Source organism: Suricata suricatta, chromosome 10 (assembly GCF_006229205.1).
Source record: "Suricata suricatta isolate VVHF042 chromosome 10, meerkat_22Aug2017_6uvM2_HiC, whole genome shotgun sequence".
In the NCBI taxonomy this organism is placed as follows: domain Eukaryota; kingdom Metazoa; phylum Chordata; class Mammalia; order Carnivora; family Herpestidae; genus Suricata; species Suricata suricatta.
In genome coordinates, this window is record NC_043709.1 from 127,717,502 (window position 1) to 127,734,111 (window position 16,610).

The 16,610-nt window shown below is 48.1% G+C and overlaps 1 protein-coding gene across 10 annotated transcripts in view; it reads right to left on the bottom strand.

Annotated features, from left to right (window-relative positions):
- Nucleotides 1–16,610, bottom strand: part of CELF2 (CUGBP Elav-like family member 2) — a 397,022-nt gene that overhangs the window by 106,634 nt on the left and 273,778 nt on the right. For all 10 annotated transcript variants that reach the window (XM_029955262.1, XM_029955268.1, XM_029955269.1 and 7 more), the window contains exon 3: nt 2,010–2,092. In XM_029955262.1, coding sequence (XP_029811122.1) covers nt 2,010–2,092 — 83 coding nt within the window. The remainder of the gene's footprint in view (nt 1–2,009; nt 2,093–16,610) is intronic.

Sequence of the window (16,610 nt, forward strand, 5' to 3'; positions counted from 1 at the left end):
CCTCCCCTACTCATGCTGTCTCTCTCTCGCTCTCAAAAATAAAACATAAAAAAATTTTAAAAAATTTAAAAAAAGGATGACAAACAAGTAGTGGCGCAGATGATTCCAAATTACTGAGCCTTTGCATTAATTTAAAATAGAATGATTTGGCATCAATATACCCTACATGCTAAATAAATTCATCACCTCAAGTATTTCTGAAAACATACCCATAACAGATGTTGTGTACTGACTACTGTAAAGTCTTTCTTTTTAAAGGAAGGAATACACAGTGGCCTTTGGGTCTGATTAGGTGACCAAGATACTTTAAAAAACAATTTCCTATAGTTGGCTGAGCCAGTAAATATTTCCCTTGGTTGCTTCATTTGAAAATGTGACCCAACACTGTAACCTCCTAGAATTTACACTGGAAAAAATAGTTCCATCCATAAACAAAATAAAGACTTAAATAGTAAAACTATTTTAAATCATACTTAGGGGCACCTGAGTGGCTCAGTTGATTGAGTGTCTGACTTCAGTTCAGGACATGATCTCACGGTTTGTGGGTTCCAGCCCCCCCGTCGGGCTATGTGCTGACAGCTCAGAGCCTGGAGCCTGCTTTGGATTCTGTGTGTATCTCTCTCTCTCTCTGCCCTTCCCTGCTCAAACCATCTCTCTCTCTCTCTTTTAAACATAAATAACTAATAAAAAAAATTTTTAAATACTTTACAAAAAGTCATCGAGCAAAGCACTTGGATGTACTAAAAGTTGCCTTGCTAAATAAAACCACTGTAAAAGTTTGAGGAAGAAGTAGTGAAAGGGGGAGGGAATACTGGCACCACACGCTTGCTCTTTTGAATCTTCTGCCATTTGATTTGCTCTAAGGGAAAGGGAGAGGCCACAGCGCTGTGACTGAAGACCACGTTCATAATTTATTACTTTTGGGTGACTAATGTTTTGACAACTATTTCTTGCGTATCTTGCTGTGACAAATACCACGAAACTTTCAATGGATCTGAGGTGCATTAAGCAAACGCTCTCTTTCCTGGGGTCGTGGGGTATACAATGCGTGTGTGTAAGTTTGTTAGCATGGACACATGCACAGGCGTTCGTGAATGTTGACAGAGACAGTGAAATGACACCCAGAATTATGTCCTGGAAACCTCAGGGACACTGGGTTATCTTTCCCCTACTTTGATCAAACCAGATTTCAGTAAAATCATTATTGTTCTGCTCGCCACACATTCTTCATTATAACCAACACACTGCGTTATGACATTGAATGAAGTCATCCCTGATATTTGGGTCAGTGGGGAAAATACCCAAACAGTGCAGAGAACTTTATACCAGCATGCAACAGATGCAGCTCCCACAAAACCCCAGAAATAATGTATTGTGATGAAGTCACTATATACAACATTAGTTCATTTCTTGTCAATTGTACTAATCGTCAAATATTACCAGGAAGCAAATGGCAAAAAATTGTAAGCTTCGTATTTTCTGCTCTCTATCAACATGAAGCCACCAAGTAGGCATTGAGACACGGACTTCGTTAACCACCACTGACTGGCGAGAAACCATTAGGAGGTTTAATATTATGGCTGTACAGGGTCCATTTTGTCCTTTCAAAGGAAAAATCTAAGACTAAATTTCAAAAGGGGCTCCTGGTGAGTAAAAGCTTTTCCTTTCCATCTGCTTCTGTCGCGTGTATTGGGTTTTTTTTTTCTCCCCCTTTTAAAAATCTTAGCCCACCCAACACTCCTTGGCAGCCACTGCTGCCCAGTGGGGTCACTCTGATTTTCCAACCAGGGGACGTACTATTTGAGAGCGCTTTCCATCAGCATTAACGCCAACGCTCCTTTATGGGCCGGCCGGCCGCTTGGGCTGTGGCCAGGAACAGAAGGGTCAGCACACACTCCTCAAAAGACCAAAGTCATTTTCGCCACTAAGAGCCCATAACTAGAACCTTCAGTTGAAAGGACCATTTTCAAGCAATACAGTGATTTTGGTACAAAAGTAAACCGACTCACCCCAGGTAAAGTTTTAATATTGTGCAGTGCATTCTGGGCCTCAAGTGCGGCTTTTCTTGTATAAAATGTTACGAAACAACAGCCTAGAGAGAGAAATGAAAAGGTTTTAGAAATTTCTGTGAATGCTTCGCTTAGACACAATGGAGACGACGAAGAACAAATAATCTACTTAAAAGGACGCACAATTTAAAAATAATAAAGTGCATGAGAACAGCAATAACATCGCGAGCATTTACCAGTGCCTTTCACCCAAACCGTATTTATTAGCTTTACCCACGCTGGAGATCAATTCATAACTCTGTGCGCGAGCCACCTGGAACACAGCTCCTCAGGAATGAGGGGCGAAGTGGGGGGTGACGTGTTCATGGGGCTTGTGTGGCTGGTGCACAGAGGCGTGCTTAATCGCAGCGACGACAGAAACTTACACGAACTGTAATTTCCTTAAGGGATATTCTAGAACATCGCACTTTTGAAACACTCTCTACACTCACTAGGTCAGACCACTGGGTTAGAAGGTTCTTAAAAGCTAAAATTGTGCTTTATTCTTCATTTCCACCATAGTATTGTAATGCAAAGCACCATAGGAGAGATACTCAGTTTTTGTTGGCCAAAATGAAAGACTTTTAACCAGTTTGGAAATTTAGTTACTGATGTTTGAATACACTCTCCCATGTAATATTAGATGTGGCTATAGCACATCAAAAGGTGACTTTCTGATTCCTTCTTTCCGAGAGCTGATGGGAGTCCATGCTGAACACCCCCCGCCCTGGGAGAGGCCAGCAACACCCCTCCTCCCAACCAGCGTCCTCCACCAGAGAAAACGGTGTGGAAGCCTCAGACCACCACTTCCGCCTTTGGAAGGCTGGCCGACCCCTTCTTCAACCTGCAGCTAAAGATACTGGTTAAAGACGGCTGCTTACATCAGATAAGGACACCAGCAAAGGCTCTTCATTAGCATACAGTTTCTCAGCCCAGTCTGGCTCAAGAAAAGGGAGGGGACAAAATCTTTAAAAATTTAAAGAAAAAAGGAGCGGCCCCTGAGCTGTCTTTGTACGTTGGGTGGAGGGAGAAGTGGGGAGACGCGCTCACGAAGACGGGCAACGCGTCAGCCTGACTGGACCGGAGGGTCCTGAGGCACGGGGCCAGAGTCGGGGCGCGCTGAGAGGGCCTCATCCACCAGGCAGAGCAAGAAGCGTGAAAGAAATGCACAGCACTGAGGCGTCGACCGTGGTTCTATTTTGAGGAATGAAGGGAGAAAGGCAAAGAGCAGGAAAAAACGACAGAGTTGAGAACAGGGGCTTGACGTCATAGGCCAGCGAAAGTTCAGAACCAAAACTTGGCATTCTGGTTTTCCAAAATAAAACCTCAATCACAATGGGCAGAAGACATGAATAGACATTTTCCAGAGAAGACCTACAGATGGCCCACAGATGCAGGAAAAGATGCTGAACATCACTCATCAGGGAAATACACATCAAAACCACAGTGAGATACCACCTCACACCTGTCGGAGGGGCTAACATTAACAATACAAGAAACAACAGGTGTCGGTGAGGCTCAGGAACAAGGCGCTCCCTCGTGCACTGTTGGTGGGAATGCAAACTGGTGCGGCCACTCTGGCAAACAGCAGGGAGATTCCTCACAGACCTAAAACCAGAACCGACCAATGATCTGGCAACTGCACTAGCAGGTACTCACCCTGAGGATACAAAAATACGGATTTGAAGGGGTACATGCACCCTGATATTCACAACAGCATTATCAACAATGGTCAAGCTATACAGAAAGAGCCTGAATGGTAAATTGACTGATGAACAGATAAAGAAGATGTGGCATGCAACGGAAAATTACTCAGCCATCAAAAAGAATAAAATCTCGCCATTTGCAATGATGGATGGAGCTAGAGTGTATTATGCTCAGTAAAATAAATCAGTCAGAGAAAGACAAACACCATATGATTTCACTCATGTGGAATTTAAGAAGCAAAACAGATGGATGTACAGGAGGGGGATAAAAAGAGAGAGAGGGAAACAAACCATAAGAGACTCTTACCTATAGACTCTTTAAGAGAACAGACGAGGGGCTGACGGGAGGAGGTGGGTGGGGTGGGCATTAAGGAGGGCACCCGGGAGAGCACTGGCTGTTGAGTGTAAGTGATGAATCTCTGAATTCTACTCCTGAAACCAATATCGCACTGGATGTTAGCTGGAATTTAGATACAAATTTGAAAAGAAAAACTCCCTCAAAACGCAGGGGGAACTAGAGTGCAATGCCGTTCCTTCAGCCTCCCTAAGCAGATCTATGATGCTGCCCCCTCCTTTGGAAAAGAAATTTGGAAGCTGGTCATATATTTGATTTTGTTTGAGCCTACCGAGAGTAAATGCACAACACCTCACCTTCTAGACAAAGTAGAACACAATCCTGGCTTCCGGGCACTCAAACCACATGCATCCAAGGATTACAAAGTCCTGAAATGTAGGCGGTCACGGGCATGAAGGAAGAAAGTGAAACTTATGTAGTTTCTTGCAAGAATCACAGATGGACAGACTGACCATTTTTATTTTTAGATGAGCTTTTCACTTCACCTATTTTGACTTCTTTGGCCGGAGTTCTTATGGCCTGATGGTAGATTTTTTTTTTTTTTAACAGAACTTTTCAAACTAATGAGTGGCTTTGGCCTCAGTGGCATGAAGTGAGTCCGGGATGAGCTGCAGGATGTGCTTCAGATCCAGAAGTAACTTTTTTTTTTTTGTAATTTTTTTAATGCTTATTTTTCAGAGAGAGAAAGAGAGACAGAGAGTGAGTCAAGGAGGGGCAGAGAGAGAGGGAGACACAGAATCTGAAGCCGGCTCTGGCTTCCGAGGTATCAGCACAGAGCTCGATGTAGGGCTCGAACTCCCCAACTGTGAGATCCTGACCTGGGCTTAACCGACTGAGCCCCCAACGTGCTCTGGATCCAGGAGTAACTTTACACAGGGAAGTCAAGTCCCAGCTTCCAGCAACCCACTGTAGTCACTCCAAGAAGAAAAAAAAAATGCCAACTCTGCCTCACTGGGCTTGCTAGAGTAAGAGAAGCACCAAGAGACATGACCTCTGCCTTCTGAAAGCTCCTAACAGAATCTCCGCCACTCCCCTCCCTCTCCTGGGCTTAGGCGCTGGCTGAGGGAGAAGGGGGGGAGCCCCTGACTTCAGCCGTGCTCACCAGAGCTTCAAAGCAGAGACCGAGTCTGACCCTCTCAAGCGACAGGTTTGGGGAGTGGGACACTGAGGAAAAAGAAGACTGACGATGAAGTGCAAGGTCAAGGCTGGCCAGGAGAGAAGGCAATTCAGCAGCGGAGGGACACGGGCCAGCGTGGCCAGGTCAGAACTGAGCGTGGAGTTCCAACTGGCCTATGGGGACAGTGGGAGGGCAGTGGCACTGAACACGGACAACTGAAGACAGTAACACGAAAGCAGCAAGAAGCACATATGACACAGTGAGAGAATCCCATGTGTGGGGCCAATGGGAAGAGCTCAGACCAACGGGCGATGGTCTTGGGAGTGACGGAAGCACTCCTGCCTTCAACACTGCAACAGAATCCCTAGCCCCTCTCCCTGCCTGGCTTCCACCAGGAAGGCGCAGTTCACTTCCTAGTTAAGTCTGCCCTTGGGGATGGAAACACCTAATTGTTCTCAGCTATTTACATGTTAGTATGAATTTGGTGACAGCACTTTTCTCTTGAACAAGGTTCTTAGTAAACAGAAGGGGTGTGTGTGTGTGTGTGTGTGTGTGTGTGTGTGTGTGTGTGTTTGTGTGTAGAAAGGGCGAGTCTGAAGCTGGTGTCAGCAGTGTGGCATTGGAGGCAGAGGGGACAGGAATGAGGAAAGGAGCCTCCTGTCCAAAAGGGGAGATGGGAAGACACCCCAATCTCAGACGCTCTCCAATTTCATCCCGGGTCCACTCTGCCTGTACAGCTTCTACAGCAAAACCAGCATTATCTCAACCGTCCCTCTTCAAGTTGTGCGTAGCTCTTGCCTTCTTGACTCCAGACCCATGGAGACAAAGGTTTTTAAAGATTACGCCAAGATGAGCCGGGGTTCCACTTGTGACACACAAGAGCGCATCCTGGTTTCAGACATTTGGGTTCCCGAGTGACTTAGGCAGAAATGTCTGACTTCCTCAGTACCTCAGTTAGTTTAGTTTTATTACCTCTCAATCAGTGAATAAAAACCAGGCCTGCCTAAAATCCTCCTCAGACAATGTGGCTATACCGTGTTTCATGTACAGCACATTTTTTTTAAAAGTCAAAATTATTCTGTACGCACACTTCACTCAGCATGCGTACTAATTCACTTAATAAAAACAGTGTTTGATTCAAATTATCTTAAAATTTATAGTATATAGGAACTACAAGTTTTAGATACAACATCGTGTGGTTATTCTCCCCAAGAGACATTAGTCTGTAATAATCCAGGGTAGAAACGTGCTTGAAAGACTCTCATTTCTGGGAGTACCCTCCTGGCTAACGACCACAGTCTTTATCCACCCATCACGTGACATGCCCGCTGAAAATCTTAGATGCACTGACCTGCAGAGAGGATTTCGACCAAGGAAGGGAGAAGTATTATTATCTGCCCTGCTGTGGTCATTATCACGGCAAAAGGTTAGGAAGCGACTCCAGATCCCGGAAAACCCATGAAGGTTCAACCAGGTTGGAATTTTCTTGCTCGCCCACCCTAACTCGCTGGGCCGCTGGTAAGGGAGCCATCTGTCTCTTAGAGCCCCCCAGACCAGCTGTAACTCAGCTCTGAAATTCACTGGATTCGTTTTCAGGTCAGCTGCAACACCAGACGGCTCAGCGACCCGGTTCGGGGGACGGACCCCCTCTCCTTCAGCACGTTTCTCTTCCGAACACCCTTGGAGGGGTCGACACCGACGCCGCCCCCAGGTGCTCTTCGAGGGTCGGTGGCTGTGGCAGGTGCCAGGGCAGACGACCCCCCGGGCGTCCACGTCACTCTGGAAGGCCCCTCTCTCCCACCGCCAGGGGCCGCACCGAAGAAGGTTCCATTCCCTGTCAGGGACGGGAAGTGATCTGGCGGGTGGCTCTGGGGATTGGCGGAGAGGCATGAACCAGGTGCTTCGGCCGGGTCTCCACCCTTTGATTTCTGCTCAGTGCGGTTGAGTTGTGCCTTTTCTCACGTTTCTTCCTTGTCCATTTCACACGGTCCCACACGCACGTGGACCATACCGCTCTTGCCAGCTTTATCCACCCACTCCGGAGTCTCTGCTCGGAGCAGAAACTTTGAGAAGATAAACATGTTTTTTTTTTTTTTTTTCCTTGACAATTCAGTGTATCAGTAAGAGCTCTGGATTTCAGAGCTCCCCTCCCCCCAAATAATAATCCGTCTTTCATGGGTCTATTTATCAACACCTCCCATTAACTCCTCACGAGGGCTTTTCAAACTCACAGGGGCAATAGGTTCGGTGGTAAAACTCGGGAGGCGGTTCCAGAGCCAAATACCAGTTTGTCGGGTCCACACAGAGCCTGACACGTGCACCAGTGAGGACTCCTCCCCTGATCACGAGCAGGGGCTAAGGGTAACACAGCACAGCCTGCTGGCCATTCCCATCTCCCCAGGAATTCCCCCGCTGCTGGACTTTGGAACAACCAGCAGAGCTCCTAGGAAGGCCACATAAGATCAACTTTGATGGGAGAGAAGGTCTAGAAAGATCTTGGGGGTGCAGAGTGCCATCTCTGAAGGCTGTCCGAGGCAAGCCTCACGATGCACCTCTCTGGCTTGTGAGGGAGCCCCAAGTGGACCCTGGGCCCCGAAGGAGTGAGTCAGGGGAACCAGGGGCCTTTGGCTGCCCAGATCCCCACAGGACGACAAGTTTAGCCGTCTGGTTGCATGTATTAGACGTGTGAGGCGATGTGCAATCAGCATTAGAACCGTGTGGTAGGATTAGACCATCTTGTCTCGGAAGGTGCAAGAGGCAACTCCCACAGAGGCTAAGTGCTATATAACTCCAAACAGGGCAGTTGGCGCCGGACTGTGTCTCTTGGCAAACAGTTTCTGCTGTTAGGAAGTGTTCCCTCAGGTACACCGCTGCTTAATTGCAGAATAATGTGAGACACTGTTAGGAGGTTTCCGTTGTTTCCAAAGATAAAGCCCCAAGCAAGACAGGCCAATAGTACACACACGTACACACACACACACACACACACACACACACACACACACGCACGCACGCACACACACGTACACACACATGTAGTGTATTTACAATCATAAAAGCACTCAACTTCACTGAAAGACTGTAATTTTAAATGATCAAGTAGATTTATCCTCAAAGAAACCATCTGGATTATCACAAATCTTTTCAAACCACAGCTGTTTCTCTTGAGAATCTTTACTTGGAAACTCATGGCAATAATACTCCCAAGGGGAAAAAAAGGTATTGCTTATGTAGACATAACCAGTTTATATCATGGCTTGCCCTGAGTCAAACAGCGCTGTGTTTCTATTCTTCAGTGTGGAGGGCAGTGTAGACTGGAGAATGATACCAAAAATCAGAGTAAAAAAATTTTTTTTAAATCACTTGTTTTTGTGAGAGAGAAAGAGAGAATATGAGAATGAGTATGAGTGGGGGAGGGGCAGAGAGAGGGAGACACAGAATCCGAAGCAGGTTCCAGGCTCTGAGCTGTCAGCACAGAGCCTCACGCTGGGCTTGAACTCACAAACTGTGAGATCATGACCTGAGCCGAAGTCGGACGCTTAACTGACTGAGCCACCTAGGCGCCTCAAAAACCAGATTTTAAAACTATTTCTGCCCTTAGGAAAGTGGACAACATACTCACTAAAGAAATTTCCTCTCAGGCTTCCTAACCTTACCACAGGGAGGGGGAATGACTAAGGGTTAATGCTTTAGAGATGCTGTTTTATTTTATTATTATTTTTTAACAATTTTTTTGTGCTTTATTTTTCAGAAAGAGAGAGAGAGAGAGAGTGGAAATAGGGGAGGGTCAGAGAGAGAGGGAGATACAGAATCCGAAACAGGCTCCAGGCTCTGAGCTGTCAGCACAGAGCCTGACGCGGGGCTTGAACCCACGAACCATGAGATCATGACCTGAGCTGAAGCTGGATGCTTAACCAACTGAGCCACCTAGGCGCCCCTAGAGATGCCATTTTAAAAGGGCAGGGTTTTCAGTATTCAAGAGTCTCTCACGATTTGCCTCCCTCCCCCTCTCCAATGCTTTCCCCGCTTCCCCTCCCCATGGTCCTCTGTTAAGTTTCTCCTGATAGACTTATGAGTGAAAACTGAGGGCTGGAGGGGGAGAGGGGAAGGGGGTGATGGGCATGGAGGAGGGCACTTGTGGGGAAGAGCACTGGGTGTTATATGGAAACCAACTTGATAATAAACTATTTTTAAAAATCCAAAAATAAAATAAAAAAGGCACGCTGTCCTTTAAAGCATGGGTGATAAGGCAGTTTACAGAACCCGGGCTTAATGATGGGAGAGGTCATGACTTAAACGGTCTTCAGTTATTGAAAGAGTCACTTGTCAGGCCTGGGGTGCACGTCTCAGACCCCATGCCCACAACTCTCACTCGCGATGGTGCAGGGAGCCAGCCTCTGGAAGCCCCTCACGGCACTCCTGGAGCTGCCAGCCTGGACTCACGTGAATAAATGTTCCTTGAAAGGCACTCTCCTAAATGGGAAAAAGGGCCTTTCTGGAATGTTCTAGCCCTAACTGTTGATTTTTTTTTTTTAAGCTACTCTTTAGTGATGTCTTAATACGGAAAACTGTGGAACATTTTCTGAACTACATAATTCTTTCACATTAAGATATTAGACTGAAAAGTAGCACCAGGATGGAAGAGAGAAGCCAAAAAAAAAAAAAAAAGTGATTTGCTGCCACGCTGACTAGGCTGATAAAATACAAGTATTTCGTGTTTGGACTGAAGGTGGTGTGTGTGGAACCTGTCACTCCACGTGAGCTCCACCTGCGGGGTAAAGACGGGGGGATCCGCATCTCCAAGGCCATTCAACATATCAAACCGAATGACATTTACCTGACTTTCTAAATCTGGGCAAATAAACACTTGAAGACATCCAGAAAACGATCCCCTGATGACCCGCTGCTACACTTGCTTATTTCTTTTAAAAACAAAGTTAACAGTCCTGGCAGACGAATTTAGCTCCAGATCTATTGGAATGCAGGGCATGGACAGAGCCATCTTGTTGTGAAGATTCCATGTGTGAGATTCCTTTAAAGGCTGCCTTTGGATTCTGAGGGGCCCGCAGATCAAGGGACCGAAGGCCCTGGGAGGCTGTGAGTGAACCTGCTGTGTTTTTCCCCCTTTCTGTGCATGGAGCGCTCTTTTGTACGCACATTTGTAAGCAAACCAGGGGCCTGGTTTACACAAGTCCCTCCAGTGGGAATCTGGGCTTCTGGTCAAGTCAGGAGCACTCAACCCCGTTAGAGTCTAAAGAGGACACACTCCCCATGCTTGGTTCCCCCTGTATCTATTTTCTTCCTCAATCTTAGTTCTATAAACAGAATTTAATACTCCCCCCCCCCCCAGTCCAGAGGTTGTTGATCTAAGTGGTACATTTTGTGCTCAAGTGAATCTTCCACACGTGGCAGGTTTCGACTCTCAATCACTAGCCTCGCTCTTGCCAAGACCCCCGACTTTCACTTTCTACGTAGCAGTTAAAGGTTCAAAAAACCCCAGCAAAAATCCCCTGAATTAAAAATTTAAAACTCAGCAATGACCTTTAAAAAAAAAAAAACAGAGAGAGAAGTAGTTTTCTTGTGGCTGGAAGGTTGACCCTTAGCATCTTGAGGAAGAAGACAATGACAGAATGGCATTCTTCAAATGTAAGCAGACACTTCGGGAGGGGAACCGGTCCCGGGAGGGGCAGGCTGGGGCTCCTTCCTTCACAGGAAGCTCACCCACCAAGAACCAAGTCCCCCACCAAATGCGACACTGTTAGCTCAGCCTCCAAGGTTTGCTTCCCCTCTGTCCTCAGAATCTGGCTTGCTTTAAGGGGAGCCCAAGATGCGACGAAACAATTAATCCTCTAATTTCACCAGTCGCCCTGAACACCCAGGCCCTTTGCTGAGCACAATTCTGTGCTCCTGTGTGTGACTTCCTTACGGCAGCTCTTCTGAACTTGGGTGTTGAATGTGGACAGCTGCGATGACAGAATGAGAGACACGAAGGAAAGGAATAAAAAAGGAGCCATCGGAGGCGCCTGGGTGGCTCCGTCAGTGAAGCATCTGACTTCGGCTCAGGTCATCTCACAGTTCGTGAGTTCGAGCCCCACGTCGGGCTCTGGGCTGGCAGCTCAAAGCCTAGAGCCTGCTTTGGATTCTGTGTCTCCCTCGCTCTCTGCCCCTCCCTTGCTCACACTCTCTGGTTCTCAAATATGGATAAACGTTAAAGAAAAAAATGCAGCCATCAAAGCAAACATTAGTTAGCTGTTAGAAAGACCTTTAAGAAGATGCAAGACTTCTGTTTTGCACTCCCTTTTTTGCTTTAAACTCAAAACTAAGAGGAAAAGAATTAGAAGAAGTCAAGGGGGCATAGCTTTCTCCGGGCTCCTCGGTACCCTTTCCTCACGGTTTTTACAGCTAGTTCCTGCTAGTAACTTGACCCTCCGTTGCCCCCGGAGTTAGTTCACAGACCACCCCCAAGTAGCATAACCATCTCAGTCACTGGGGACTGACAGCACTCCTCAGTGTCAAGGCTAACCATCTGCGTAGGTCATGAACCATCTGAAAGGTCCTGCCCTCCTCTGAAAGATCCCCAGAACTGACGGTGCCCGCTCTAACGGCACCAAAAACGTCTTTTTATAACCTAAACCCTTTGTATGAAACTTCAGACCGTCTCCTGAGACAAACTTTCCGCACCCCTCTATCTACAAGGGAGACTTCTCTAGCCACCCGACGCAGTGCCACATCCTGCAGAAATCGACTTTTCACGAAACCGCATTCAACTAGCTTCGTTTTACGCATTCTGATAGAATCGGTAGGCTGATGCGAAAAGGATTGCCATCTGGCCAGTACCCAGGAAGCACTCTGCTTCCAGGGGGGACCCCACCGCTTGGCTCGCCAGGCTCGATCCCGAGGGAATCCCCTGGGGACCTCAGTGACGAAACGGGAGACGCGCTTCTCCCTGCTGGGTGCCTGGGGCAGGGCCTCTGTGTTCTCCCAGAGGACCGAGGACCCTGACGCAGGGACCTGAGCCATCCACCCGCCCCGCCGGGGAGAGGACACGCGTCTCCCCGACCCGCGCGGGCCGGCCCCCCTTCCTCCTCTGCACCTGCCCCGCCGTGGCCGTGGTCTGCTAAGCGGCCACAAGACCGAGGCCCCCGCCTGCCTCGAGCTGCCCGGGCGGCTTCCCCTGCAGGAGCCATCTCCTGCTGCTCCCAGAGCCCCGGGAAGTCAGGCACGCGCTCTCAAACCTCCGCCAAGGAAACGGAAGGTTTTTTGCTTTTGTGTGTGTGTGTGACCTAGATTAAATCTACTGCATTTTCAAGCCTTTTGGGAAAACTGAGGAATGTGCACAGATTCGTGCTCACTGCAACAGTCCCTCACCATTATTATGCAAACCCCAACGAGCACCCCAGAGACAGAAAAGGTGTCAAGGGCAAAGCTTCTGAAATCTGCTGTCTCCCCTGTCCCCGGGCCTCTGAAGATACCCACTTGGACTAGACCACTTCAAATGTCTACTAGCCACAAAGGTCTCCGAAGAATTTTAATGTTGACTTTTCTCCCAGAAAGGCCCATCACTGAGTTCAGCTGTTCCTCGGGCGCGCCCACCCTGCTCTGACTTGGTGCACAGGCTGGTCAACGAGCCGGGGCAGACCGCACGAGGCAAGCAAGTGCCTCCTTTGTCGGGGAATGCCATTAGATCTTGGAGGCGCCAGGTAAGAGGCACACTGCAGATTTGGTTATGTTTCCAGTTTGGAAAGAAAAGACGCCATCTGGAGTTGGCAGGAGGACCGTACTTTTTCGGTAAAGGTAAGAAGAAAGGACCTGTGGGTTGAACCTGCCAAGCCAGCCGGAAGGCCAAAAGGAGTCTCCCTAAAACCCGTGGGACTGGCCTGGCCAGCCTCCTCAGAGTCCTGGTGGTCAGGCAGGGACCCCGCGAACTGCTCCTCACCCCAGGGCCCAGGGGACGGACAAAACTTCATGTGGAGGAAGGCAACCCAGGGTTAAATGTGGTAGAAGGTAGTTCTAGCTTGAATCCAATTAAAAAGGATTTAGGTTCTAAAGCACTGAGGGACTTCATTAAAAGGAAGTTTCTAATATAAGTTCATTTCGTAGTGTGCGTTCTCTGGAGGACAGGATGGCATTGTAATTAGGAGCCCGGTGGCAATGAGAGGAAGTTAAAATCATGTCTGTTTTCCTAGGACTCTGGACTCAGCTGGTACACTGGGTCTCTGGCCAGACCAGCCTCCTAAGTGTCAACTTCCGGATCCCCTCTCAATGGGGGGGCAAGGCATGCTCACCGCCACCTTGAGCACAGGCCCCTTGCTGGTGCCTTGAGTAAACTAAAGCTCAGCTCAGGGCAGCACTCATCTGTGGGATCGCTGCTTAATGCTTCATGGGCTCGCGCTCACACCTACTTCAATCCCAAGTGGAACCCAAGTGTTTTTTCTGGAACCGGAACGTGGAAAGCCGTATCTCCTGCCTAACTCTGGTCTTTATGGTCCCACCGAGATGGGGAGGTGCACAACTGCTCGCTAAGGTGATGATTCCTGCAGTACAGGGCTCTGGAGAGCCGAGACTTACGGCCATGGTCACTGTCGCTCTTGCTCCCATGATAACTGCGTCATCTTTCACGTGCATGGAGATCAGGGAGGCAGATGTTTTTACAAATTGCCTCGAACAGCGAAACTCATAGGAGAATGCGCTTTTGTGGCCAAGCATAAATTGATGTTCCAGGGATAAAAGGCAAGTATCCTTGGGCCCAGAGTTCTCATGGCAGAGAGAGACTATGACAGTTTTCAAAGTGACACGGATGTTTCTGTCCTTCATTCATGAAGCTTTCCACAGAGAGAAGTAGTCACCCCTTAACAGATTTGTCAGACAAATTTCTTTCAACCTCGGCTGATTTATAACATGGGGTTCACAACAGCAGCTCCACCACATGGTGACTCTATTAAATTAAAAGGTAATTTATGAAAATGAGTAACACAGCTCTCGGCATAAATCTCGAAGTGTTTAGTAAGTGTTAAGAGATTACCGTCCTTCTTAAATTGGACGTGTTCTTCCATAAAGGCCCCAATCCCAGACAGACAGCTGAGGGACAAGACAGCATCACCCCAATATTACACCAGAGAAAACCGAGGTCCAGGAAGGCAGCATCAATACACCTGTCACCATGTCACACTGGTCCCCGCCGGTGTCCAGATGGAAGGGACACAAGAGAGCCTCTTCAGTAAGTGATGACCACTCACCCTTTATTAGGGCTTGGAACTGATTTTGTTGACTTGCTTTCTGAAGTAATTACTTGGAACTAGCCAAGTTCACCCATTTGCATGGCCTCTGAGTCCTCTGAGCACCCATTTATGTGGCCTCTATGGTGTCAGTCAATTTTAATGGAATCATTTTGAGGACTTAGCTATTCAGAGTCCGACAAAATTTTTGCCAAACTGCCCACTGACAGCACTCCCCCAGGAAGCAAAAATTCCCTGAAACAGTTGGTTATTTGAAATAAAACCTGTTGCCATCTAGTGGGCACACCCGGGTTTCATTATTATCAAAGGAGTTTAACAGACTTGTCACTTCCCTTTATCTTGGCAATAACGGAGGAGAGAAAACAGCAGAGACACTGGGCTGCACCCACGGAGGGGATGTTCTACGTGTCCAGGACCAGGGACGAAAGGCAGGAAAACATCAGGAAGAGAATGGGGTACATGTGCCCAGAGCACATTTAGGCACCCCCTAAAGAAAGGGGATCCCAGGAGCCGGACTGCATTTTAAGAGTTACCAGGACAGCAAAAGACACAAGAACATCATTGACCGCCTGATAAACTCTCGTCACAGTTCAGGTATTGCTGTACTATCAGGCCACCTGAGGCCCCTCAAAGCTCTTTGAGGGTGGCGTGTGTGCGCGTGTGTGTGTGTGTGTGCGCGTGTGTGCGTGCGTGCGTGACATCGCAAGGTCAGGCCACCTGAGGCCCCTCAAAGCTCTTTGAGGGCGGCGTGTGTGTGTGTGTGTGTGCGTGCGTGTGTGTGTGCGTGTGTGTGTGACATCGCAAGGTTCCTGGGTCCCCTTCGAAAGGCATAGCACAGCGTTGGGCATCAAGGTCCTTTTTAGGTACCTCTTGATGGACTGTACTGGGGCCGTCTTCCCATCACCTGCCCCACAGCAACACGGCTTTGTGTTACGAGCCTTCCGAACTGGGGCGACCCAAGATGAACTCCGTCCATGCAACACTCGGTTCGTTTCCAGTTTAGCTGACCAGTGTCTCGGCTGGGACATGTGTGGGCTGCTGGGTGGGGGAGGCAGCTTCGGTCCATCCGTTTAGCGAGATCCTGTCCACAGGGCACACAGAGCTCACGGAAAACTTCAGCTGCTTTCCTTCCTTCTACTGTAGGAGGTCAGTGGAGGGGTACCAGGAAGCCTACCTCTACACCTAGGGTGACCAGAGGATTCATCCCAGTGGGGACAATTTGGAAAGTGGAAGGGGGTAATTTAGGGTTACTCTGGGGCAGCAGAGGAGAACGCAGGCAGACAAAACCCCACAATGCTCTCCATCCTCCTCCCCTGTGGCCCTCACTTTCCACCCTGGGGCCTGAACCCAAGGACAGATTGATCTGTGTCCAAGACCATCGTGCTTCATTGTTCTAAATCTCAACCCACACGGCTACTGGGCACGGCCTTCCATTTTTCAGGAAACTAAGTATAACAGATTATGGATACCAGAAAAATATAATACACAGTCCGTGCACTTGATGTATTTAATATTTAGCTGCAGAGTTAACTGCTCATCCTTTAGCAGGTAGAGAGAAGATTCATCTTCTTTGGCTACAGAATCTCTCCCTAGAAAACCTGAGGGAAGCGAGAAATATCTCCTTGGTTTCAAGATAACAGCAAACTGCATGCCACACACTGATCAGCAGCCTTTTGGTTTCACTCAAGAAGAACACGCCATCTATCAGCCTTCCTCGCACGGCACACCGACAGAAGCGGTGTCTGATCTAAAAACTTTCATTTCTCTCAATCATTGCCAATGACACTTAAATTCTTCCGCAAAATCTTTAGAGGAAAGGGAGAAGGAATATGGAGCAAACTCCCATCCCATCTTGAGATGACTGGATGGAGATGGATTTCCAACCTTTTAGCTCTTTTGGACCTCAGGGCCGCTGCTTGCTTGGATTTTGCACACACTGTTACCAAGACGGGGATGGAAGGCAGATAAAACCATCTGCAGCGAGCTCAAAGATCTGGATACCCAAGATCAGTTACATGGCCGAGTCTGCCTTACACTACTGCTTCCTAATTATGCTGACAATAAACGATGATACTTCTTTGTAGTTAGATCCTCTCTCACCAAGAAGGGTGCTGCATTGTTAGTTCTCAATCTTATTCAATCTCCAGG